Source organism: Nothobranchius furzeri, chromosome 2 (assembly GCF_043380555.1).
Source record: "Nothobranchius furzeri strain GRZ-AD chromosome 2, NfurGRZ-RIMD1, whole genome shotgun sequence".
Taxonomy (NCBI): Eukaryota; Metazoa; Chordata; class Actinopteri; order Cyprinodontiformes; family Nothobranchiidae; genus Nothobranchius; species Nothobranchius furzeri.
Window position 1 is genome coordinate 48,845,205 of NC_091742.1, and position 25,382 is coordinate 48,870,586.

The window sequence follows — 25,382 nt, forward strand, 5'->3', positions numbered from 1 at the left end:
CCTCATTTGTGACCTAAAGGTCACACTTCCTCAGCTGGGTCAAGCTGTACTGGCTGCACTTCTATCTACAAATTATCCATCACAGGAGACTGAATGTCGGTCTACCACCCCTTCAGTCTGACTGGTGTTCCATCCGTAAGACGAAGGACACTTCAAGATTTAAAATAATCATTTTTAATAAACTCTTTTCACTGTCTATTACAATGTTCATAAATAATCATCATGGTTCATTATAAATGTATTTAATTACTTAAATGAATTATTATTATTTGGTTAATAATAATAATTATTATTTATGATAATCAGTAATGTTTAACCGTGACAAGAAGGTCATGTGCACTTATACACACCATGCAGGACACAGAAATCAGGTTAAGGTTAACTGCACTCACATGTCTTTGTCACATGACAACCCAGAACTTTCTGTCTCTGAGAGGGCGTGTTCTGTGGTATGTTAAATCTACATGTCAAAATCTAATTCGTTAGAATAAGATTACCGGCCGTCTCTTAAAACCTAACTCCTCAGTTCAAGTTCAGTTCTTGAGCTCACCAAAATCTCTCTGTGGCAACGAGAGTCCAGAGGATCGGGTCAGCCGTTCGAAACCTCTACTAAAGCTTTTCTGTCATGCCGATAGAATTGCTTCAACAGAAACGCCATCTGCAGCAAAGCTGACGCTACAAGATTCCTTAAGAATCTGCTCAGATGCAAACCAATTCCACACCTGTGTGCCTGCGGCAACTCTAGGACCAGAGAATCGGTACCACTGGTCTCCTCTACCGGACCGAGTACCCAGAGGCTGATCAACATCCTCCCTTGACCTCCGGATCTGAACAGAGGGTCGTCTGAACGGTGAGGTAGAACACAGATTTTAGCTTAACTGCAAACCAAATTCTTTCACCCAGAAACGTTTTTCTCTCTCTGAGATAAAAACCTTCTGAGACCTACATTCACACATCCATCACACACACTTTCTCAGGGTTAAACAAAGCTGAAATAGCAACAGCGTTAAATTCTAGTTATGTAGATTAACAACGCTACATTGGTTATTGTAATATACTCAGATTACTTGTCTTTCAAGCTTACATTTATTCTTCAGGCTGTTGACTTTAAAGAGTTGCTGTGTGAATATTAAAAATAAAAAAATTAGTAACTAAATAACTGTAGAGGTGCTTTTTCCAATGTGTGGTGGGTGGGTGGACTCGGGTTTGGGTGAGAGGCGTACAGGCACAGGGGGGGGGGGGGGGGGGGCAAATGGGTACTCTCGCCTTGGGCACCAAATTATCTAGAGCCAGCCCTGCAATGTATGATGGTGCTTGTCCATGTGAAGCGTCCAGCAATGGTCAGTTTAGGTACAGCCTGACCTTCCACCATCTATTCAACATCTGGTCAGAGAGGAGACAACACTGCTTGTATTCCCTTTAAACAAGTCTACCTTCACACAAGCTGGGATTCAGACTCCACAAGTCTAAATCATAACATTAGCTTCCTTTCCTCAAGGTCTCAGCTGCAGAAGACAGAAGATCCAGACAGCTCAAATCAGTGCTAATGTCAAGAATGATTTTAATAATTCATTATGAACTCCTTCTATGACTTATAATCTAATAATCATTAAATAATCATTTGTTTATGACTACTCATGGTAATTATATTATAATGAAATGAAATGCTTCATTGATCTAACTCATTGAATGGATGTTGTTTATCTGCTAGACTGCAATGTGTTCCCCATGTTTTGACGACAAGGTCCACACACCTGCACATCCACCATAACAAGCACGGCTACGTTAAAGTCCCTTACACATAGTTAACCTTTTACCCAGATCAGGACTTCCATATTAACAAAGGCATGTTTCTAAGGTTGCCTTGGTAACATCTTCCTTTCTGTCAGCCTCTGACTGGCTGTGAAAACCATAACAAATAAACTTTAAAACTAAAGCCAGACAGAGATTCTTCAGTACTGGAGAGTTCTGGAGAATAGCTCAGATTGGCCACCTGTTGCAAGACTCCATAAACATCCAAGATTTTATACGTCGAAAAACACTTCCTGCAGAACAAAGCTGAATTATTCACTCCTTAAGAGTTATTTCTGAGACACAAGCTGATTCCATCCTGTGATGCCTGGTGACATCACTTGAGACTGGAGAAAGTCGGTGCTTACGGTCAATCTACTGGACCTGGGTGCCCCGAGGTCATCCGACCTCTCCTGACCTCCGGATCCGGACGAAGGTCATCCAAAGGGTGTGAGTAGAACACAGAAAATTACGTCTGAATGTGCTTTGATAACAATCAACCTCATAGTTCATTGCAAACCAAATTCTTTTTCATCCGGAGACGCCGCTCTCTGAGATTCAGAAGTTCTGACCGACACCTCATTTACACATTAGCTTTTAGACCCATCCATTCACGGTAAATGCTTAGTTCACTTGTCATGTTTTTCTTCTAATAAAAATAATTTTTTACTATAAAACTGACTCTTTCATGAATGAAAACGAAGTGTGTATAATTGCTTAATAAAGCAAAGAATCTTAGAATCTTCTGATTAAGCCCTATAATCTTCTGATATTTACAATAAAGATCAAGCAAGGTAATGTTGTATATTTATTCAGAATATCAAATAAATAATACACATTTGCCACCGCTACACCATGTAAGACCCTAAAGACCAGAACCAGGATCTTGAAATGAACCCTGGAGTTGACTGGCAGCCAGTGAAGCTGGAGGAGAAGCGGGGTGATGTGGGTGTGTTTGGAGGACTTGGTCAGAAGCTGAGCACAGGCGTTCTGAACCACCTGTAGACGGTTCAGGGAGGTTCTGCTCAGACACGTGAAAAGAGAGTTACAGTAGTCTAAGCGTGAGGAGATGAAGGAGTGGAGAACTGTCTCTAGTTCAGAATGGGACTCCGCTTAGCAATGTTCCTGATGTGACATGCAAGATAGAAGACTAGTTTTTTTTTAAACAAGTTTAGATTTGTCATCAAGAGAAATCATAGTTTGGGACAGTTGGCTAAACAAGATAGGTTCAGTGTGCAGTTGCTAGACTGTGTTTTTGTTTGATGACGCCGTGTCACAAGGGAGCTAGCGCTAAGCTAACTCAGCTATTCGCTAAAAGGACTCTGTAAGCTGCCGTTTTGCTAGCGCAGTGAAACCTAAGAAGCTTCTGAGGATTGTTACCGGACTGGATAACAGCCGTCAGACCCCAGATAGTCACTCTGATAAGACTATAATTTGTGCATTACCACAGCTCGGACAGATAGCAAAGGACAACAAAAGTGACCAAGAATGCAATAATAAAAAAGACAAGACACTACAACGGTAGTTCCTATGTAGACACATACACAGGATGGGGGTTGGGAAACACTGTGGAAGTAATAATACATAAAAAGTATCAGCTGTTCTGCTACAACTACTATTTACTGTCTAAGTGATAGATATCTGTAAATGCAACCATGAACATGTACACACACATGTACAAATGTACATACATCAGGTGTATTATCGGGGCAGCAGTAGCTCAACAGGTTGAGCAGGTTGTCCAGTAATTGGAAGGTTCCAGGTTCGATCCCGGCTCCGGACAGAGAATTCTGCTGTTGTGTCCTTGGGCAAGACACTTAACCCACCTTGTCTGCTGGTGGTGGTCGGAGGGACCGTGGCTCCTGTGCTCGGCAGCCTCGCCTCTGTCAGTGCGCCCCAGGGCAGCTGTGGTTACATCGTAACTCATCACCATCAGTGTGTGAATGGCTGTGTCTCAATTCAGGGTCTGCATCCTACGTCGGCCGGATTCGTCGGCCGGTTACGTCACAGCGCCGCGACTAGGCCTGTCCCAATTGGAAGACTCCTTCAAATGCGGTCGACGAATGCGGCCTTCTTTTCACCTGAATGAAGGATGGGTCCGGTGTATCCTTCAATGGGTAGTATTTCCCAAGATGCCTTGCGGGCCGGACGGGCCGGCAGAAAAATGGCGGACAGTGAAGCGGGAGCTGTCGGAGAGGATTGCGCATATAAATGTATAAACTTGAAAACTGTTAGGTTAAGGGCTTTTTGTGATACATGAACGTTATTTTAGTTAGAAATGTTACAGTAAAAGTGCTTGTATTGCGGTCTCGGCTCGTATGTTCGGCCGCTCGGTGTCGTACTTCTCCCGCTACGTTTTCACTGATTTTAATAGAAGTTTGCATTTTAGGAACAAGAGAAAACCAGGGAATTTATTAAGCTTAGGGCGGAGATGGACCACATGATCACCGGAGCAAAGTATTCAGCGGCTGTGGCATGGAGGTACAATAACATCTCATATTTTAAAAACTCGTTTGAGTTTATTTTTTTCTGCGAAAACATGAAAGTAATAACCCGTTGTCCTCTTTTCTCTTCCTGTTTCTTTTCTTACATGTTTGTTAAGACTATTCTGGAGAAAATGGGCATCCAGGGGAAGGTGCCAGCGATGACCAGCTTCTGGAGCTGATCAGGGAGGACATGAGGCTGCAGAGGGAGGCAGAGCAGCAGAGGGCACAGGAGAGAAGGGAGAACTTTGACAGCTTTTTACTTTGCTAGAAAAAAATGGTTAATAAAGATTAAACATGTACATATAAAAGAAATATCTAAATAAAATCAGTTCTGCATTAAACTCTTGAATTTTATTTTTGTTTACAAATGAGAATTGTTTACTAGAGGGTATCCCGCTGGGTCTTGAAAAGTCTTAAAAGGTGATAAATCGGTTTTGGTCAAATTAAAACCCTTAGAAAGTATTAAAAACTATTATCACATCTTTGCTCAGGCTCAGCTTGTCGAAAGTATTTTCTCCGAATTAGCTCTCCAACAGTCAAGGAAATGATTAAAGATCTAAATAAAACTTCGAGCTCCATCGTTTAAAGTTCCTTCTTCCTTCTGCTCAGCGGTTCCACGGTTGCTATGGCAACGTAACGTTCGCCGAGGGAGAGGCGAGAATTCATGAAGGCTAGGCCTGTCCAAATTCACAGCCGTTAACATCCGGTCTACCCGGCCGACGGAGGACCCAGCCCACGTCGGCCGAGTAGGCTGGGTCCTTCGAAGGATGCAGACCCTGAATTGAGACACAGCCAATGTGTGTGTGTGTGTGAATGGATGAATAATACACTGTAGTGTAAAGCGCTTTGGAGTCCTTACTCTGAGAGAAGCTATACAAGTGGAGGTCATGTATCATTTATTATGCATGGAGGACTGACCGTAGAGTTAAAGTGGCTGGGTCACTCATGAATGTGTTGTAAATCCTAACTGCTAACAGGACTAATGATCTACGGAAACGATCCTTCCAGCAGCGGGGGTGTAGCAGTCTCTGACTGAAGGAGCTGCTCAGTGCACCCACCGACTCGTGCAGAGGGTGATGTGGGTTGTTCATGATGGACGACAGCTTAGCTAACATCGTCCTCTCGCCCACCACCCCCACAGACTCCAGAGGGCATCCCAGTACAGAGCCAGCTGCTGTTGTCCCTGTCTATACATCTGCTCCCCAACAGGCCACTGTTAGGGACCGAGATGGTCAGCAGCTTCTTAGCAGCAGCTTCTCCGATCATCTCGCAGCACATGTCCACAGCAGCTGAGAGCATTAACTCCTCCTCAATAGTAAACGCTTTCTTGTTTTGTGCATCATGTCTAGCTACGAGGTAGCTGGCTTTTAAAGTACATTTAGAATTTCCAGTCAGTGACACGATCTTGTTTTCTTGAATCTGTAGTCCGTTTCCTTTTCGTTTGAAATTTTTGAGCGGCTTCTCTAAGAGCGCTGGTTGTTTGGTTTCAAGGTGCTGTTTTAGTTTGGATGGCTTCAGTGTTTCATTTGACTGTTTTAGTCCACACTCCACCCACTGGGCTCTCAGCTCTGCCTCACTCCCTTCATTCATCATAAATGTGTAGAAAAGGAAGACAGGGCTGCACTTGCACACACATTTTGGCTTCTGTGGAGCTCTACCACCAGTTACCTGTCTTTCTTTTCAAAAACGTCTCCATAATGCTCACAATGTAATGGCCTAGAGTGGCTGAACGAACTCCAAAATTAATTAAATTATTTTGTGGCCCACAAGGTGTTGCACAGGGCCCATGGTTGGGCCGGGACCCAATTAAGAATCACTGACTTAAAGGATGAAAACCCATTATGAAACCAATAAAACACAGATTTTAAATATAGAAATGTCAGACCTCTGAAATTACTAACTAACTAAAACTTTATTTATGTAGCGCCTTCACATGGCCCAAGGACCAAACAAGGCGCTGCACAGCAGAAATAAGCATTAAAAAATAAATAAATAAATAAATAAAAAAACATATAAAACCATTTAAAACCAGCAAAAATATGCAGATAAAATCTAGGTGGGGCAGCAAAAAGTGCAAAGCCAACAGTTAACGGGACTCTTCCTGAATAAAAGCTAAAGAATAAAAGTGAGTTTTCAGCCGGCTCTTAAACTTGCTGAGCGTGCTGGCTTGTTTAACCCATGCAGGTAGCTCATTCCAGAGCCTCGGCCCCAGCACCGAGAAAGCACGACCCCCTCGGGATTGTAGTCTGTGTTTTGGAACGATTAACAGTCCTTGTGCTGACCGAAGGTTCCTTGCGGGAACATAAGGCTGAATCAGGTCTGCCAGATAACGTGGAGCCAACTAATTTAAACATTTAAAAACAAACACCAGAACTTTAAACGAAATTCTAAAAGAGACTGGAAGCCAGTGTAGGGATGCCAAGACGGGCATGATATGTTCAGATCTCCTGGTACCAGTCAGTAACCTGGCTGCCGCTTTTTGGACCTTCTGCAGTTTCGCTATGGATACCTGCTTGATGCCTGCATAAAGTGAGATACAGTAGCAGCGCCCGAGCGCTAAATTTTCTCGTTGGGCGGTAAATACTTGACGACTTACCGCCCGGGTGGCGCCCAAGCCTTATTTGTCATTTACACACCGGCTTTCACCTACATCATGGCCGCGCCCTGTAGGAAGCCGCCGTTTTCGTTTCACGCGCGTGAACCTGCGCGCCTCTAGCCATGTACTGCACTTGTACGATTAAAGACGAAGTGGAACCACGCTAGAAACACACAAGCACGCAGGAAGATCGCGCCACCACAGGGATGGGATTTCTTGATGAAATCTCCGGCAAAACGCTCTAAAACTGGTGAGGAGAAGCGAGACAGTTCGAAACGGTATGAAGCAGAGAAGCGTGTGCGTAGGTGGAATGATTCTTGGCCGTTTAAAGAAGATGGGAGGCGCAGAGAATGGCCGTGTTCCAGTTGAGCAGCGCCTCGCCTGGAACACAGACGAGAGCAGACGGAAGCAGCAGGGGGAGTGGCTGAAAGTCGGCGTTTAACGCCGGGGACACACCGGCCACGGAAGCGCCGAGATGCGAATTGCTCACGAAATTCGGCCGCTGCTCGCCGCTCCTCAGTTCAGATCAGACGCGCCCCATTCGAGGTGTGTCTCGGCTCAGCTGTAGTTTTTCTTTTAACTACTTGGTGTCCTCCATTTCCTCTCTGCCTTTTCTCAGCTCTTTTCCTCTACGTGTGTGTGTGTGTGTGTGAGAGAGAGAGAGAGAGAGAGAGAGAGAGAGAGAGAGAGAGAGAGAGAGAGAGAGAGAGAGAGAGAGAGAGAGAGAGAGAGAGAGAGCAGTTGAATCTCTTGGATTTCCCTGCATGTGTATCTCGGGGGTGACGGTGGCTGAAGCATTCACACTTGTTCAATTTTCAATTTTAATTCCGGTGCCTGTTAGCAGCTGAAACACATCCTCACGTGCTTGTGGATATCATATATTCTATATGAAGACATGACTGTAATAATAAGTAAAGGTTATCAGCTGTAGCTTCAGTGTGCTCATAGGAAACGTGACAAATACCTTCCTTTCTGCGTGGAGTTGCGTGTTCTCCCCATGCATGCGTGGGTTTCCTCCGGGTACTCTGGTTTCCCCCACAGATCACAACATGCCCTATAGGTAAAAAAAAAAATTGTACGTCGCTTTGGGAAAAAGCGTCTGCTAAGCACATAAACATAAACATAAACATAAATACAAAACACATTTCTCTTTATGGCCTATATTGTTGTCATCATCAACGTAACGTGATTTACAGAATACATGTGAACAACTAACATTTCATGTTCTACCACCGGATGTTTGGATCAAAATATGAACCAATCAGATCTTAGATCAGGTGAGAGCCAGGTGTTTCCCGTCATCTAGGTTTTGCAGCTGAGGGAGAGCAACTGCTGCGCCTTGCTCCAAAATCTGCGGCCGCCTTGATCTCACGAGGTTATTGTTGCCTACGTATGCATGACGTCAGAGCAAGTCGGGGTCAATTCGGACACAAATCTAACCGGCATGCACTGCTCGCCGATCACTGCTGGTCTAATCTGCGCAGAACTGGCTCATCTCGAACACGGTCAATGGCTTGAGTACAGCAAAGCGGAGTTGGTGATGTACTGCGTTGTATGCCGGAAGTATGCGACGAAAAAATCGTGTTTTGTTGAGGGAACAAACAAATTCAAACTTGAATATGTTATTATGTTTGTGAACGTGTACAAAATAAAGGTTTATTACATTTAAAACGGTTCAGTTGTTATTTTGACTCGTTTTGGCAGCTGACCAGCGGGGCCGGTAGATTCTTGGCAGGGCCGGTAAATAATCAGAATTACCGGCCCGGCTGGCCGGTTGGTTTTGAAGTTAATGTCCACCCCTGAGTAGTCCAGTCTGGTGGTAATGAAGGCGTGGATGACAGTTTCCAGATGTTTACGAGATAGCAGCGGCTTAATCCTAGCTATTCTCCTGAGATGGAAATAGCAGGATCTGATTGTTCCATTGACCTGGGTGTCCAGTGTGAGCTCTACATTCAACTTCACCCCCAGGTTGGTGACATTAGCCTTCTCAATAGGTGCTAATGAAGGAGAGTCAATCCCTTGGGCACATCCATGTTTGTATTTCGGGCAGAACAGGATAGTCTCAGTTTTATTCTGGTTGAAGAACAATAAATTTTGAGCCATCCATAACTTGACCTCCTCCAAGCAGTCCAAGAGCGGTTTAAAAGAACTTGAGTTATTGCATGCTACAGGTAAATAGATTTGACAGTCATCCGCATACAGGTGAAACTTGACGTTGTGCCGACAAAACAAGTGAAATAGTGTAATCATACTAGTTTTCAGTACTTGGCTTGCGCCCTATGTTGTACGCCTGCTGCTGATCTTCCTGAGCCGGTAGATAATGATCCCGTGATAATGTCCTCAGTGTTCAGAGCTTTGGTTCATAACGTACTGAATTTCAAGGAAATCAACAGAGAGGTCAAGCGAGCCATAAAAATGGCCAAATTAAAATACAAAGATAAAGTGGAGGAAAAGTTCACGGAGGGAAACCTCTGCTCCGCTTGGCTGGGTTTGAAGACCATGGCCTCAGCAAATACAGCAATAGCAACACCTAGTGGCAGGTCAATTCAGGTGGAGAGCAGCACACCGACATCTCTGCCTGATGATCTCAACTCTTTTTATACTCGGTTCGAGTCTGATAATCACGTCCAGCTCCAGGAAATAAAATCTAAATTAAACCCTGGGAACCCTGCATTCAGATTTAAATTTACCATGCAGGAGGTTGTGAAAGCTCTTAAGCAGACTAAGGAGAAAAGTGCACCTGGCCCAGACCACATCAGCAGCAGAGTTCTCAGAAACTGTGCACAGCAACTAGGGGGTGTGTTTCAGACCTTGTTCCAGAGTTCCATGGATACAAGTACAGTTCCCCAGCTCTGGAAGCACTCTACGGTCATACCCATCCCCAAGACCAGCAGGGTTAAGGCTCTCAATGATCTTCGACCTGTGGCTTTGACCTCTTTACCGATGAAGGCTATGGAGAGGATCTTGAAACATCACATTATCAGAGCCTTACACCCTCAGTTAGATCCACTTCAGTTTGCGTATCGGAAAGGGAGAAGTGTTGATGATGCAAAAACATTCCTCTTAGACATGGTTCACCGACATCTGGAGATCCCAAACTCTTCAGCTAGACTGCTGTTTGTTGACTTCTCTTCAGCGTTTAACACCCTACAACCTCACATCCTGGCTGGCAAGCTCACTTCTCTTTTTCACCTGGATGATCAGATAATCCTATGGATCCTGGATTTCTTAACTAACAGATCACAAAGAGTTCTGGTTAACAACACTCTCTCGGACCTTCTTTACACCTCTACTGGCACCCCACAAGGCTGCGTGTTGTCTCCTCTACTCTTCATTCTCTACACAGATGACTGTAGATCGATCCAGCCTGACAGTTACATGGTAAAATATGCTGATGACACTGTGCTCCTGTCTCTTCTGTCAGGCCCTACTGTTTACCACGGGCAGGTCCTGCAGAAGTTTGTGGATTGGTGTGACACTGCATGCCTGGAGCTGAATGTGACCAAAACCAAGGAGATGGTGGTGTCCTTCTCAAACAAACAGAGAGCGCTGGTTACCGCTGCCTCCACTATCATTCATGGACAGCCAGTGGAGCTGGTTGAAGAGTATAAATATCTAGGGACCACCATTGATCACCTCCTGAAATTTGCTTCCAACACCGAGGACATCCTCAGAAAGTGCCAGCAACGACTCTACCTCCTGAGGAAGTTGAATTCATTTGGAGTCAGGAAGGACATTTTACTGACTTTCTATTATTCTTTTATAGAGAGTGTTATCACATTTTCCATCCCCTGTTGGTTTTATTCTGTCAGCCTGCAGTATAGAAGCCGTCTACAAAGCACCGTCAAGGTGTGCTCTCGGATCATTGGACTACCACTGCGAAGCTTAACTTCTCAATGTGACCAGCATACAGGAAGTTTAGCACAGAAAATCATTAAAGACCCATCACACCCTCTTCATACTGTTTTCGAGTGGCTGCCCTCCAAACGCCGACTTCGATGCCCATGCTGTAAAACACAGAGGAGGAGAAGTTCCTTTGTTCCCAGAGCTGTGCTTCTTCTTAATTCTCAGTGCAGATAGGGGGCGTGTGCATTACTTGTATGTGTGCGTGCATATAGTTACATGTGTGTGTGTGTGTGTGTGTGTGTGTGTGTGTGTGTGTGTGTGTGTGTGTGTGTGTGTGTGTGTGTGTGAGTGAGCCAAAGTTTTAATCATTGTTGGTCATTCACATGTGAGTTTATGATATGATTGTGTATATAGGTTTTTATGGGTTTTACAAATGTGTAATTTGGATGTGTTTTTAGAATTTAGAGATTTTAGTGCCGGCTGCTTCACAATGCTGTCTCGAATTGCCCCTCGGGGACTAATAAAGTTGTCTTGAGTCTTGAGTCTTGAGTCTTGTGCTGGGACCTTCCTCCCATCCTATTTTGGATATTCTGGGAACCACCAGTAAACCTGCAGTCTGAGAGCGAAGTGCTCTGTTAGGAAGATATGGAACAATCAGGTCACTGATGTATGATGGAGCTTGATTGTTAAGAGCTTACCGTATATGTGAGAAACACTCCTCCTCACCTGCCGGTAAACATCCAGGGAGCAGACATTGAGGTGGCGGATACCTTTAAGTACCTGGTTATTTGCCTCAACAGCAAACTGAACAGGTCCAACAACACAGATGCTCTGTATAAGAAGGGCCAAAGCCATCTTTACCTCCTGAGGAGGCTGAGGTTCTTTGGAGTTAATTTCCAGCTGCTAAAATCCTTTTATCATGCTGTGGTTGGCTCTGTTGTCCACTCTGTGGTCTGTTGGGGTGCAGGCAGCTCTGGTCAAGACAGGAAGAGACTGAACAAGCTAGTTAAAAAAGCTAGCTCGGTTCTAAGCTGCATTTTGGAAATCTAAAAAATCTGTGATAGGTCAGTAGGTCAATATATACACTCCCCTAAAGGATTATTAGGAACACCATACTAATACGGTGTTTGACCCTGCTAACATATGATCGAGACTTACTGTTGTCGATCAGGTCCGCGATGATCAACCTCCAGAACTCCGATACCGGACCCGCTTTCCCACCGCCTCTGGAACCTGGCGTTAACCCAGGTCTCTGCCCTCTGTTACCTGTTGGCCTGCCGCTGCCCAGGAGGCCATGGAAGAGGAAACGTGGGAAGAGAGCCGGCTTCTTCGTTCAGCTTCGAAAGATCCTGAGAGGCGAAGCTCTTCCTGATCGCTGCTCCGCGGCTGTGTTGTGGCGGATCCAACAGAAACTTAACGGAGTTGAGCTGATCTCGCTGCTAAATGGAGCCCCTGATGCGGGACAATACCTGAAGGCGTGGGAGACAAAGAACCAACGCGGGCGTAGTGTGGAGTCGCTACGTAGCTTAGCCCGCCAGCCGCCCGCCATTATCGAGCCCGCGGCACACACACAGCCAGATTCCTCCGCGAAAATGATGTTGATTAACGCGCGCTCCATCGCCAACAAGTCTCACATCCTCAACGATCTGTTCCGGACCAAAACATTAAACTTTTTGTGGATTTCGGAGTCGTGGGAGCGCGAAAATGACATCACTCATCTCCGTGAGCTCTGTCCTCAAGGCTGCTCCTTCTTCTCTGCTCCACGAACCACAGGCCGCGGTGGAGGAACAGCTGTTATCTTTAAGAAACACTTTTCGTGCCAAATTATATCCTCAAACTCCTACAGCTCATTCGAGATGATCATGATTAAAATTGGTCGAGTTCAACCAGTTTATGGAATTCTGGTCTATCGCCCACCTGGATCTACTTCATCCTTCCTGTCTGACTTTCAGGATCTCCTATCTTCAACTATTAAACTAGACAGGATAATCATTGTTGGAGATTTCAACATCCATGCTGAGGATCTATCTAACAGCTCCACTAGGGAGTTCCTAAACATGATGAACTCTTTTAATTTCTCTCAACACGTGTCTGGTTAGACTACTGTAACGCTCTTTTTACTGGTCTCAGCAAAACCTCCCTCTCACGCCTTCAAGCCATCCAAAATGCAGCAGCCAGACTCCTAACCAAATCCAGCAGACGAGCTCACATCACCCCAGTTTTACAGTCCCTCCACTGGCTCCCGGTAGAATATAGAATTCAGTTTGAAGTTTTAGTCCTGACCTATAGAGCTCTTAACAACCAGGCTCCAAGCTACCTATCTGAGCTTTTATCCCCACACATCACCTCTCGGAACCTTATATCCACATCTGAAAACCTCCCGGCTGTTCCTCGAACCAGACTGAAAACCAAAGGGGACAGGGCCTTTCAGACTATTGCACCCAGACTTTGGAACAGTCTACCTTCAAATCTCTGTCTCTCTAACACTGTAGAGGTCTTTAAAAATCATCTAAAAACTCACCTTTTCATCCAGGCGTTCCCTCCCTAAATGTTTCAAAAAGATGGCTTTGTTTGGGTTCACACCTTCACTTTGTTTAAACTCATGATTTAATTTTCTACTTTATCACTGCTATTGTTTTTTGGATGTTTTTATTGGTTAGAGGTATTTGCCCTGATCTTTAACATGTTGTACAGCGCTTTGTGATTTATATCTGTGAAAGGCGCTATATAAATAAACTTTTACTTACTTACTTGACCCCCTTTCACCTTCAGAACTGCCTTAATTCTGCATTGATTCAACAAGGTGCTGAAAGCATCTTTAGAAATCCTGCAGGAAGTAGCCATCAGAGGATGGGCACATGGTGGTCATGAAGGGATGGACATGGTCAGAAACAATGCTCAGGTAGCCCGTGGCATTTAAACCATGCCCAATTGGCACTAAGGGGCCAAAAGTATGCCAAGAAAACGTCCCCCACACCATTACACCACCACCACCAGCCTGCACAGTAGTAATATGGCATGTTCTAATTCTGTTTACTCCAAATTCTGACTCTACCATTTGAATGTATCAACAGAAATTGAGACTCATCAGACCAGGCAACATTTTTCCAGTCTTCAACTGTCCAATTTTGGTGAGCTGGTGCAAATTGTTCTCCTATTAGTAGTGGAGAAGAGTGGTACCTGTGGTTGTAGCCCATCCGCCTCAAGGTTGTGCGTGTTGTGGCTTCACAAATGCTTTGCTGCATTTCTCGGTTGTAACGAGTGGTTATTTCAAAGTTGGTCTTCCATCAGCTAGAATCAGCAGGGTTTTTCCTGCATTCAAATTTGCGTGGTGGCCGCTTCCAGCTATTTTTGTGCCGCCCCAGCATGATTTCACTCTGCCCCCAGCTATATAGTTGTTATTGTAACTGCAGTTGCAGCGTTGTGCCACTACAGAGGCAATGCATCAGCAGCGGTGCACCGAAAAGTGCTGAAACCGCTGCAGAAAAAGAGCAAAAATTGCTTTTCTCGCTAGTTACATATCTATGGTTGGTGCTATTGATGTCCTGATTTTCCCCCAGGCTATTCCATATCGGAGCAGGGCTGTAACTGTCTGTGTGTGTCTGTCTATTTTTAAATGTAGCACTGGTGCAACATCTTTGAATTACTATTTTCCTCAGAACTTTACTGAACAAAGGTAAGTTACGTATAAGAAAATGCTTTTTACTGGTGCACAGTGTGGTCATCTGGATGCAGTGGAGGAAAATAAAGGAACCAGCAAAGGCACAATGGCAGAACCGGTCCAGCTTTTTACTGGTGCACAGTGTGGTCATCTGGATGCTGTGGAGGAAAATAAAGGAACCAGCAAAGGCACAAAGGCAGAACCGGTCCAAAGTTTGAGATCAAAAGTGCAGCTACACGTAGATTGGCTAATGCTAAAGCTAACAGGTAGCAGTCTCGCAATCAAGTGGCGCACAGAAAAATATATGATGATGATCATAAAACTAAGAAAGACTAAACTCTACAAGCGGATCAAAAGTCCCCACCATCCTGTTTATTCTGCATCCTGCAGCGCTACGGATCAGAATCGCTGCAGATACGAGCCACTTTACTGCTCCAAGTCTAAGGCAAACCGTTGTAGTGTATAATTCACAAATGCTTCTATCTTTAAACATAAACTGGATTATTGCCAACTCTTGCATAATAGACATGCCACTAGAGGTGTGAATCTTCACTTGTCTCCCGATTCGATTCGATTACGATTATTGGGTCAACGATTCAATTCGATTCGATATCCCGATGCATCACAATGCATCACGATTATTTCATATTGATTTGTTTTCATCGATAAATAGAAGAAGTCTGATAATTGCTTTTTATTTTTTTTAATCAAAAACGTAATTGACACAACCTGCCATCCCTCAAAAGCTCTCCATTCACAACAGGTTAGGACAAAACATTTTAAACATTTAAGAAGATTTAACAAAGTAAAACAATCTGTTTCCTCGTTCAACACCATGCCTCAGGCTGAGAAAAACACGCTTTGCAAAAACTCACAAAATCTAAAAAAGTACTGAAAACCTACAGGACACATAATGTAATAATAAAATACATAATGGGTTCATATATGAGTGTTTATTGTCTCTGAGCAGTTTTAGAGTCAAATATTTATGCTGTAGTTGAAGGGTGTCAGAAATAACACCAAATGAAATGTTTGACTTAATTTTATTTGAACCCAGTGGTTCATTTCTGAAATGTTGGAGGATGAATCAAGTTCTGTTTGATGCAGAAAATAATAAAACATAAACAAATTCTACACTTCCAATAATATTTAAGATGTGTGTTTTATTCTTCCTGATAATAACACCAGCAGAAGGCTGTGGGCTGGATTAGGATTAAATTACCCAGCTGATGGATCTCTTTCACTAACCAGCTAACTACAAACCTTTCCACTAACCTGTCCTGTGTGACCCTCACCTTGTAACCCTCATGTCCATGCTGTCTCTGGAGGAGCAGATAGGAAACAAGACCTCCTGTAACTTAAAATGAACCAAAGCTTCCTCCCAGCTTCTCTTTAAGCTGAATTTAACATCAGTTTATCATCATGAAACAAAATAATAAAGTGGAACAAGAACTTCTATCTTCTATTTCTCTCTCCTTTTAACTTCTCCGTGTTCCTAAATAAAAGAGACAGACGATCACGCTGCAGCCGCCGTCATTGACCCCGCCCCCTCCCCAAGACCGGATCTCCCTACATTACAACAAGCAGTCTGACTGAGCGCTTCCAGGAGAAATAATAATTAAATTATGAAAATAACGCGTGTTTGGAGCATCAGTTTGGAGGAGCTTCCTCCGATCCTCTCTCTTATGTGAGCAGACAGTCTCTCTCTCTCTCTCTCTCTCTCTCTGTCGCTGATCGAGCGAGCGGAGCGCGCAGCACGACAACCCGCTCAGTTAACATAATTCACGGCCCAAATCCAACAGAACCGGTCGGGCTGATTCGGTTCCGGTTTGGTCTCAGGTTACAACTCCAGCGCTCAGCCCTGCAGTACCACATTAAGGCGGAACCACTTGGTAAATGTGGAGGACACTCACTCTGACAGATTTGGATGCTGCGCTGGTGCCGCCATAAAAAAAAAAAAAAAAAAAAACTACATTCCACTATAATCGATTATGGCGTACTTTTCTACGATGCAGAATCGTTTATGTCCGCATCCCGATGCATCGATTATTTGATTATTTTCCTCAGCTCTACATGCCACCGATACATTGTTAGGAGCAGAAATTAAATGTTATCACCATTTACAATACAAATGCATGTTAATGAAATGCATTATATTTTACTGGATATATTTATAGGTCATGTGGACTAAGATGAGTGTTAATACAAACCTAACATGTTACTGAAATGTAGGTCAAATATATAAAGATATTTTTACTATAAATATCAGATGGAAAAAGGAACTAAACACCAATCTAATGCATATTATTGAGCCTTTCATAATAAGAGTCTGTTATTTCAGCCGGAAAATTTTGTTGTTTTATTTCATATTTTTTAGCAGCAAACCAGTTTTGTTTCACTTGAAACATTGTCAAATGTAATATTCTATTAATCAACAGAAGCTTAGATTAGAACACTTAAAAGAAAAAATATTTGGCCTTTAAAACAGTGAGGCAGTTGAATGCGCAGAGTACGCATGTGCTGGTGCATGGTCAGGATGGTACCACCTCTGCCTCAGTTTGAGCCAGGAAAAACCCTGATCAGTCGGCCCATTCTCCTCTGACTGCTAGCACCTACATACAGATAAAAATCTATCAATGTTGTGTAAAATCAAATCAAAGAATACTGACACAGAACATAGTACACAAAAATAAAAGCATATAAAGTACAGTTATTTACTTTAAAATATAGAACAAAGATAAAACAGCACAGAATAGGTATACTTAAAAATACAATTTGAATAAATTTAACACAGTACAGTAAGACCTAGTAGAGCACAGATGCAAGGATAGGTTAACGGAAGGCATCATGAAAAAGTTGTTTTTAATTAGTTTTCAGACCTGCGGAGAAAAAACCCCACAAGATGCAGAAAAAAGGGATAAACCTCCAACCTTCATATTGTCAGCAATAAACACAGCAAAATTTAACTTTCATGACCAAAAAAAAAAAAAACCCCATGAAAATTATTCGGTAAATCAGGAGAGCAGGAACAAGTCTTATTTCTGATTTTACATTTTTTATTTCAATTCAAACTCTTTTAGACTTTTGTGTCTTCATCACATTTAGCTTGTATTTTATATATCATCAGCTTTACAGGTTAGCTGTTTCTCTGTGCTTAAAAAGTTGTTACCAACCTCTAAAAAAATTACAGAATCATTCACATGAAGTAGATTTGTTATTCATTATCTGGAAGTATTTGATTTGTTTAAAAACTCTAAATATGTTTTGTTTAATTTGGTTTTCAGAATGTCACTAGTTTACTTATAAAAAAATGTTGATGTACAACAACTTGTGAATACAATGCTTGTTAATATAGTAAGTATAGCATGTTTAACATAAGCACATTAACACATGGAAAGTAGCAATGTTAATAAATCATATGGCAGTAACTCTGGTGTACTTTCATTGTGTAAAAAAAAGCTCACGGGCCAAAAAAGGTTGGAGACCCCTGCAATAGATCGTTCAGCCCTAGTGGATGCTTAGATGATTGTTTAAAGTTTCCTTTCGGCTAAATCTTCATCCACAGAGCTCACAAGCAAAGGCTTCTGTCATTTATGGACTCCCATGTGTGCGTTTAAATTTCCCTTTACACTAAATCTATTCCCACAGAGCTCACAAGCAAAAGGCTTATCTCCTGTGTGGACTCTCATGTGTGTGTTTAAATTTGTCTTTTCGCTAAATCTTTTTCCACAGAACTCACAGGCAAAAGGCTTCTGTCCTGTGTGGACTCTCATGTGTGCGTTTAAATTTCCCTTTACACTAAATCTATTCCCACAGAGCTCACAAGCAAAAGGCTTATCTCCTGTGTGGACTCTCATGTGTGTGTTTAAATTTGTCTTTTCGCTAAATCTTTTTCCACAGAACTCACAAGCAAAGGGCTTCTCTCCTGTGTGGACTCTCATGTGTTTGTTTAAACTTCCCTTTACACTAAATCTACTCCCACAGAACTCACAAGCAAAAGGCTTATCTCCTGTGTGGACTCTCATGTGTGTGTTTAAACTTCCCTTTTCACTAAATCTATTCCCACAGAGCTCACAAGCAAAGGGCTTCCCTCCTGTGTGGACTCTAATGTGTTTGTTTAAACTTCCCTTTTCACTAAATCTATTCCCACAGAGCTCACAAGCAAAAGGCTTCTGTCCTGTGTGGACACTCATGTGTTTGTTTAAACTTCTCTTTTCACTAAATCTATTCCCACAGAGCTCACAAGCAAAGGGCTTCTGTCCTGTGTGGACTCTCATGTGGATGTTTAAATTTGTTTTTTGGCTATATCTTTTGCTACAGAACTCACAAGTGAAAGGCTTCTGTCCTGTGTGGACTCTCATGTGTCTGTTTAAATGTGATCTTATGCTAAATGTGTTTCCACATAGATCACAAGCAAATGGCTTCTCTCCTGTGTGGACTCTCATGTGTGTGTTTAAACTTCCCTTTTCACTAAATCTATTCCCACAGAGCTCACAAGCAAATAGCTTCTCTCCTGTGTGGACTCTCATGTGTTTGTTTAAAGTTGACTTTAAGCTACACTTCTTTCCACAGAGCTCACAAGCAAAAGGCTTCTGTCCTGTGTGTACTCTCATGTGTGTGTTTAAATGTGTCTTTTGGCTATATCTTTTGCTACAGAACTCACAGGCGAAAGGCTTCTGTCCTGTGTGTACTCTCATGTGTGTGGTTAAAGTTGATTTTAAGCAAAATTTCTTTCCACAGAGCTCACAAGCAAAAAGCTTCTGTCCTGTGTTGACTCTCATGTGACTGTTTAAAAGTGTCCTATGACTAAAGGATTTGTTAACAGTCCTAAAAACTGACTCAGAACACCTGTTCTCATTCCAGTCATTGTCTCGGTCTCCAGTTTCAGACCCAGAGTCTGACAGCTCAGAGTCTAGAGTTGCATCATCATCATCTCCAACGTCAGTCTCTGAAGAATCATTAGTCAGTTCATGAGGGTTCAGATCTGGGTTCCGGCTAGTTTCTAGTCCACCAGTTTCTGCTGTCGTCTGGTCAGCTGAGCTGCTGGTTGAAACATCTCTGTCTTCTATTTGCTTCTGATGAAGCTGTGAGAACAGAGGCTTCTCTTCATCATCCTCACTCTTTATAGAAGCAACAGAGAATGGAAACCTGGCAGCAACAGTCTCCTCCTTCAAACTGAGATGTGCCCCTTCCATACTGGGCCAGAGTTTCTCCTGTTCCTCCTTCATGTGGAGAAAATCTATGTCCTGCTGGTTGACACCAGCGCTATGTTCTTCTAGAGCTTCTTCTTTAACCAGCACCACCTGTTGAAAAGCTGTAGGAAACACAGAAATTCATGATGTGAATTACCGACGGCTGTAACTGTGTTTTCAAACATATAAAAGGAGCCCTGATAAACGGCCAAGTAAAAGACGCATAATAACACCTATTATAAAAAGACCTTTTTTCCCTGCACACTGGACAATCAATTTCCCTCTGGGATTAATAAAGTATTTTTGAATTGAATTGAACTGAATTGGACCAGGACATGAAAATTCAATGAGCTGCATGCTGACTAGAAAATTTGCCCTTATAGCCTGGTGATGTGTGTGTGTGTGTGTGTGTCTGCGTGCGTCTTACAGTCGCTGTGAGGTCACATTTTTCACCTCTAACATGGGGACATAACCCTCTAGGGTCCAGGGTGTAATTTGCTGTTTTTGACTAATTTAGCTTTCCTTTGCATTTCCAAAATAAAAGTCATAACCACTGCCTTATGTGGTATCAATCTTTTCAGCACAACCTGTGCTTTATGAATTCATACTTATTTTATATATTTGGACATAAAGGGGTTGCACATTAGACCTTAAATCACTCAAAAACATAAAATCCGAATTGGAAAAAAGTTGTTTATTTTACTGTGAAACCAACAAACATTTATGACGAATGTTTTTTATAATTTAGAATGGTAATCTAGACTGTACATTTATAAAAAATATGAGTAAATATAGCAAATACAAATAATTAAAAAAAATTATTAGCCCTCTGGGGTCCAGGGTGTAAATCACAGTTTTTGACTAATTTTGGTTTTTCTTTTGTATTTTCTAATAAAAACAATAAATATTGCCATATGGGGTATCAATTTTTTCAGGACAACCTGGACTATCTGAATTTTATTAATTTGGCAATAATGTACATGAATTTTGGAGTGGGGAGTGGCTCTGTCTCACGCCGCTGAGATCGAGATCTGACAGCTGCGCGGCGCCGCCCACTCCTCTTGTTGGATCTCTGAGGAGCTGGATCTCTGCCTTCATCCTCTACCTCATCATGACCCAACTCTTCTATGAAGAAGGATGGATCTGCCACATCGTCATCAACATCCTCGCTATTTGCCTCAGACTCCAGCTGTGAGTCTCAGTCCACTTCCTCTGCTTCCAGTTCAAAAAAACAGCCGTACTATCTGAACTGCCTGGTGGACATTTATCCTTCTCATCATCCTTTATATAAGCCTAATAAAAGCCTACTAAACTGCAGCGACAATATAACTGTCCGGATCGCTCCAAAATATGAAGTTTACCGTGAATATCTGTCTAATTAGGCCCGAGCAGCAAAAGCGCTGCAAAGGCCTCTTGTTTTTGCTCTGTTTATTATTTATTATTCTTAGCCCGCTTTGAATGGCTTTTTGGGGACCTTATCATACTCCAAAACTCACATTATTTTGCAAACTTGTCAGGTCTGGTGAAAAATTTGATATTTTACAGGTCCCAAAAAAATCGCAAAGAAAATGGCTGAACAGCGCCCCCTACAAAGTGAAAAATACTCCTCTCCATAAAGCTTAGTTTATCGTACAGTTATGAAATTTTGTACACTTGTAGTACTCAACAGTCCGCACAGAAAAGTCTCTTGCAACCATGGTCAATATCAAACAGAAAGTCGGTCATTTTGGGTTGAAATGGCGATTTTTAGCCGCTTTGCCGTTTTTAGGGTCCGTTTCTGATTGGATTGCTTAATCATTTTTCGCACGATCGTCTCAAAAATTGTGTAAAATTGCTCAGAAGGGATGGAAGAACAAAATGAGACAAGGATTCTGAGTTTTCATATATGTTGAAGGGGCGGGGCCAGGCCTCGAAGTTTGACTACTCGTGGAAAAAATTTAAATTCCTATAACTTCATAACTGAATGGAACAGAGTTACAAAAAATTCTGTGGTCATTCGTCATCCACCCACAAAGTAAACAGAATGGTCGGATGATAACATCACACACGCCCCGCCCCCTCAGGACCAAAAAGGCCAAGTTTTACTGTGATAGGTCCCAAATCGCCCCATTTCACTTAATCACCACGACTTTGTAGCTGGTAACTCAAGACAAGTGGGGATTGCTTGGTGTCACTTTATGGATGTTTGGCGCGGCAAAGTTAGGCGTACTGCCGTGGCCTTACGTTTGCCTCCCATTTCATCATTTCTAAAGATATCGCCACGAAACTTGGGGTGAGTGATCCTACTCCGGCCCCCCAAAAAATCTGATGTGAAAATCTGGTGGGTGTGGCCTATTTTCTGAAATAGCGCCCCCTAGGACCATTAAAACTGCCATGCTTTGACTGAGGATCACAAAATTTGGTACACTAATGTAGTGTCTCAGGACCTTGTAATGAAATGGATTACAGTTTTTTAATGAGCCATAAGGCGTGGGATTCCATAGAAAATATGGAATCCATCTTATGGATTGGTGAATTATTTAAACCAGAAGATTGGGTCTTTTAATTGCAGGGATTAGATAACCGTTGCATATTCACTCAGAGACAACCGAATAGAGAGTCAAGTTTAAAAGTTAAGAATTTTATTACTAACAAATTAAACTAGACTGACTTCAAAACTAAATGTATAGTGTAACTAAAATGGATGGGATGGTGAATGGATGAAGTGTGATGTAAAATCAGAACCAACAAATCAGAAGAAGCGATTGTTCTGACGGGAACTGAAGATGTTGTTTTCGCATTAAGCTTTGGTTACGAAGTTCAGAAGCACATGAGACACCATTTGCCGGTCTACCTACCCTTCGGGAAATCCTCTGTAGATCAGGAATATCGAGGTCCAGTGGACCCTCTCTGGAACCGAGCCAGTAGGAAAAGCTGCGGTTCCAATCAAACCTGTCTTGAGTTACTTCCGGGCACACAACAAGTTATTGGCATCTGGTGAGACCCAAGCCTGGGTCCGGAAGGTTGAGCTTTTGTTCTGAAAGGAACTGTTGTCGCTGGTTGGTATAGCGACTGGATTTTTCAGCTCGTCATTGTTCTTTCGGTTAAAGAGTTTAGATCAGGATTGGCCACTCAGTCACATTCTCTGGAACGCTTTGAACTGGCGTTAGAGCTGACAAAAAAGTCTCTTGGAGCCAAGTGCAAAGTCGCACAGGAGGTCGGCCATTTTGGTCCAAGTTCTCGATTTAGTGGTTTTCGCACATGTTGTTTGGAGAATGATGCCCCATCGCCCTTTTCACCGATTGCCTTCAAACTTCTGCGATATACTCCTAAGACATAGGGGGAAAAATTCAACCGTCGGATTTTTCAAAAGTTGTGGGCGTGGCTAAGCCTCAAACTTTGACCCGTCGCCACTCTTTTTTCACAGCTCCCTATTGGTCTCCTTTTACCCAATCACCAGGAATCTCTGGCAAATAGCAGTAGAACACTTGAGATCACTTGGTCTCCAGTATTGGCAGGTTTCGAAAAAAGGCGGGGCTTTGGGAGCATGGCGAAAATCGCCATCACGCCATGGAAATACGTTTGCCTCTCATTTCTTCAGTTATCGTGATATCGCCACGAAACTTCTGGTGAGTGATCCTAGTCTGAACCCCAATAGAAATGGACAGCTGAAGTTTGTGGGCTTGGCCTATTTTCTGAAATAGCGCCCCCTAGAGCCATTAAAACTGTCAGCCCCAAGCCAGGCTTTGACTGAGGTTTACGAAATTCGGTACACTAATGCAGTGTCTCAGGACCTACAAAAAAGTCTCTTGGAGCCAAGTGCAAAGTCGCACAGGAAGTCGGCCATTTTGGTCCAAGTACTCGATTTAGTGCTTTTCGCACACGTTGTTTTGAGATGCCCCGTCGTCCTTTTCACAAATTGCCTTCAAACTTCTGCTATATACTCTTAAGACATAGGGGAAAGAAATTCAACCGTCGGATATTTCAAAAGTTGAAAGGTGTGGGCGTGGCTAAGCCTAAAACTTTGACCTTTCGCCATTATATTACTTGACTTAACTCCCATGTGCATGATCAGATCTATATCAAACTTTGTCTGTGTGATCACTGACCACATCTCAAGACAATGACAATGCGGACAGCTGGCATCACCTAAGCCCCGCCCCCTGACTACAGGAAGACTACAGTTTAATGATGAAATGCCCATATTTGTCCCCTCTAATTTAGTCAATAGGGATGAGCCAGATACTCGTTTCAGATGAGTATCTGGTACGGATAAAGCATTTTTGACTAATACGAGCATGAAACGAGTAAAACTCGTAAATATCTGTAATCGTGCTGAAGGAAAATCCTCACGCTCTGTGATTGGCCAGTCACATAGAGCGCCCGCCCCTCCCTACACACAAAACTCTCTAGCCGGCCGGGAGCGCAGTCCGTCCGGCTCATCCACGCACACACACAGACAGTAACGGATCTCGCTGTGATTGCTTCACTGATGCTAACGTTTCTTCAGTTTTCCCTAGGTTTTCTTCAGCTCGCCTCTTTTTCGGTTGAATATTTAAAGTTACTTTTTTCATAACTTACCTGGTGCATTTGACAAGACAGAGCTGACGTGAAGCCTCAGTCACTATCTATGCTCCGTTTTTTAAAATTTTTTTACTCCCTCTCTCTCCCTCTCACCCTCTCTATCTCTCTCAGACACATACACCCCAATCCACATTGTTTTGTTTGACTTTATGTGGGGCAAAATGCCAAGAACGTTAAGAAAAAAAATCAGTTTAATCAAATTAAAATTAAAAAAATATATACAAAGTTGTGTCTGGTTCTAGCATCTCATATTTCCTAGTTCCTACTGCATGAGTTCAGATGTATTAATCCATGCACTTAAATATTAATGTTCTGATTTTATTGAAACACTTATTCTGTAATAGTTCCTTTACTATTGTGATCAAAATATTTAATGTCAATTCTGAGGTTGCTCTGTAAATAGTTTTCAAATAAACAATACACATATCAACTTCTGATCAATCCATATCAATTTCGGACTTAAAATAATATATTAATGTAAACCACACCCACTTCCGGTTAAACCACGCCCACTTCCGGGTTATGCCACGCCCATTCCGAGTACAGATACAGATAATTTAGTTGGTTGAACAGATACAGATACAGATTGTGGTGTACTCGCTCATCCCTATTAGTCAACGTTACACTAAGGTCATGCACTGTCTTCATGATGCTGTAATGACCATTTAGATCTGATAGCTTTCCAGAAAGGGAGGGGCTTTGATGCCATGGCGAATTCTGGCGTGATGCCTTGACCTTACGTTTGATTGTAACTTCCACAAACGGCCTCCGATTTGCCCGAGACTGAACATGGCAATCAACAATCATGCCCTTTAGCAAACAAGGTACAAACAGTTGGTGAACGTTGTATGATATCACCACAGCGCCCCCTCAATACCTTTAAAACTGTAATAACTCCTACAGACGAGGTCATAACTGCACCAAACTTGCTATGTGTCATCACACAAAGGCACCCAACACAATCCTGAGGTAATTGGTTGATATTGCTTTAGCTCTGCCCCCTGAGAGATATTAGGCCCTGAATTACACATGCATGATGCAATTCACACCAAACTGCACACAAATGGCAATTATCAACCTACAAACTTCTTCATGGAATATTTCCTAAATTTGGGACAGCGCCCCCTTGATACAATAAAACCTTTGTAACTTTTTCAAAAAAGCTCCAAATTATATCAAACATGGTGGGAGTCATCACACAACTGCAATCAACACATGTAGGTGCTCACTTTTTCAAATCACTTTAA

The 25,382-nt window shown here is 42.7% G+C and overlaps 2 protein-coding genes across 3 annotated transcripts in view; both read right to left on the bottom strand.

Annotated features, from left to right (window-relative positions):
- Positions 1–25,382, bottom strand: part of LOC129163042 (gastrula zinc finger protein XlCGF57.1) — a 436,254-nt gene that overhangs the window by 249,776 nt on the left and 161,096 nt on the right. The gene's annotated exons all lie outside the window — the stretch shown is intronic.
- LOC107374650 (zinc finger protein 235) overlaps positions 16,713–25,382 on the bottom strand; it is a 70,561-nt gene continuing 61,891 nt past the window's right edge. For both annotated transcript variants that reach the window (XM_054738741.2, XM_070546137.1), the window contains exon 3: positions 16,713–19,694. In XM_054738741.2, coding sequence (XP_054594716.2) covers positions 17,968–19,694 — 1,727 coding nt within the window. In that variant the 3' untranslated portion in view covers positions 16,713–17,967. The remainder of the gene's footprint in view (positions 19,695–25,382) is intronic.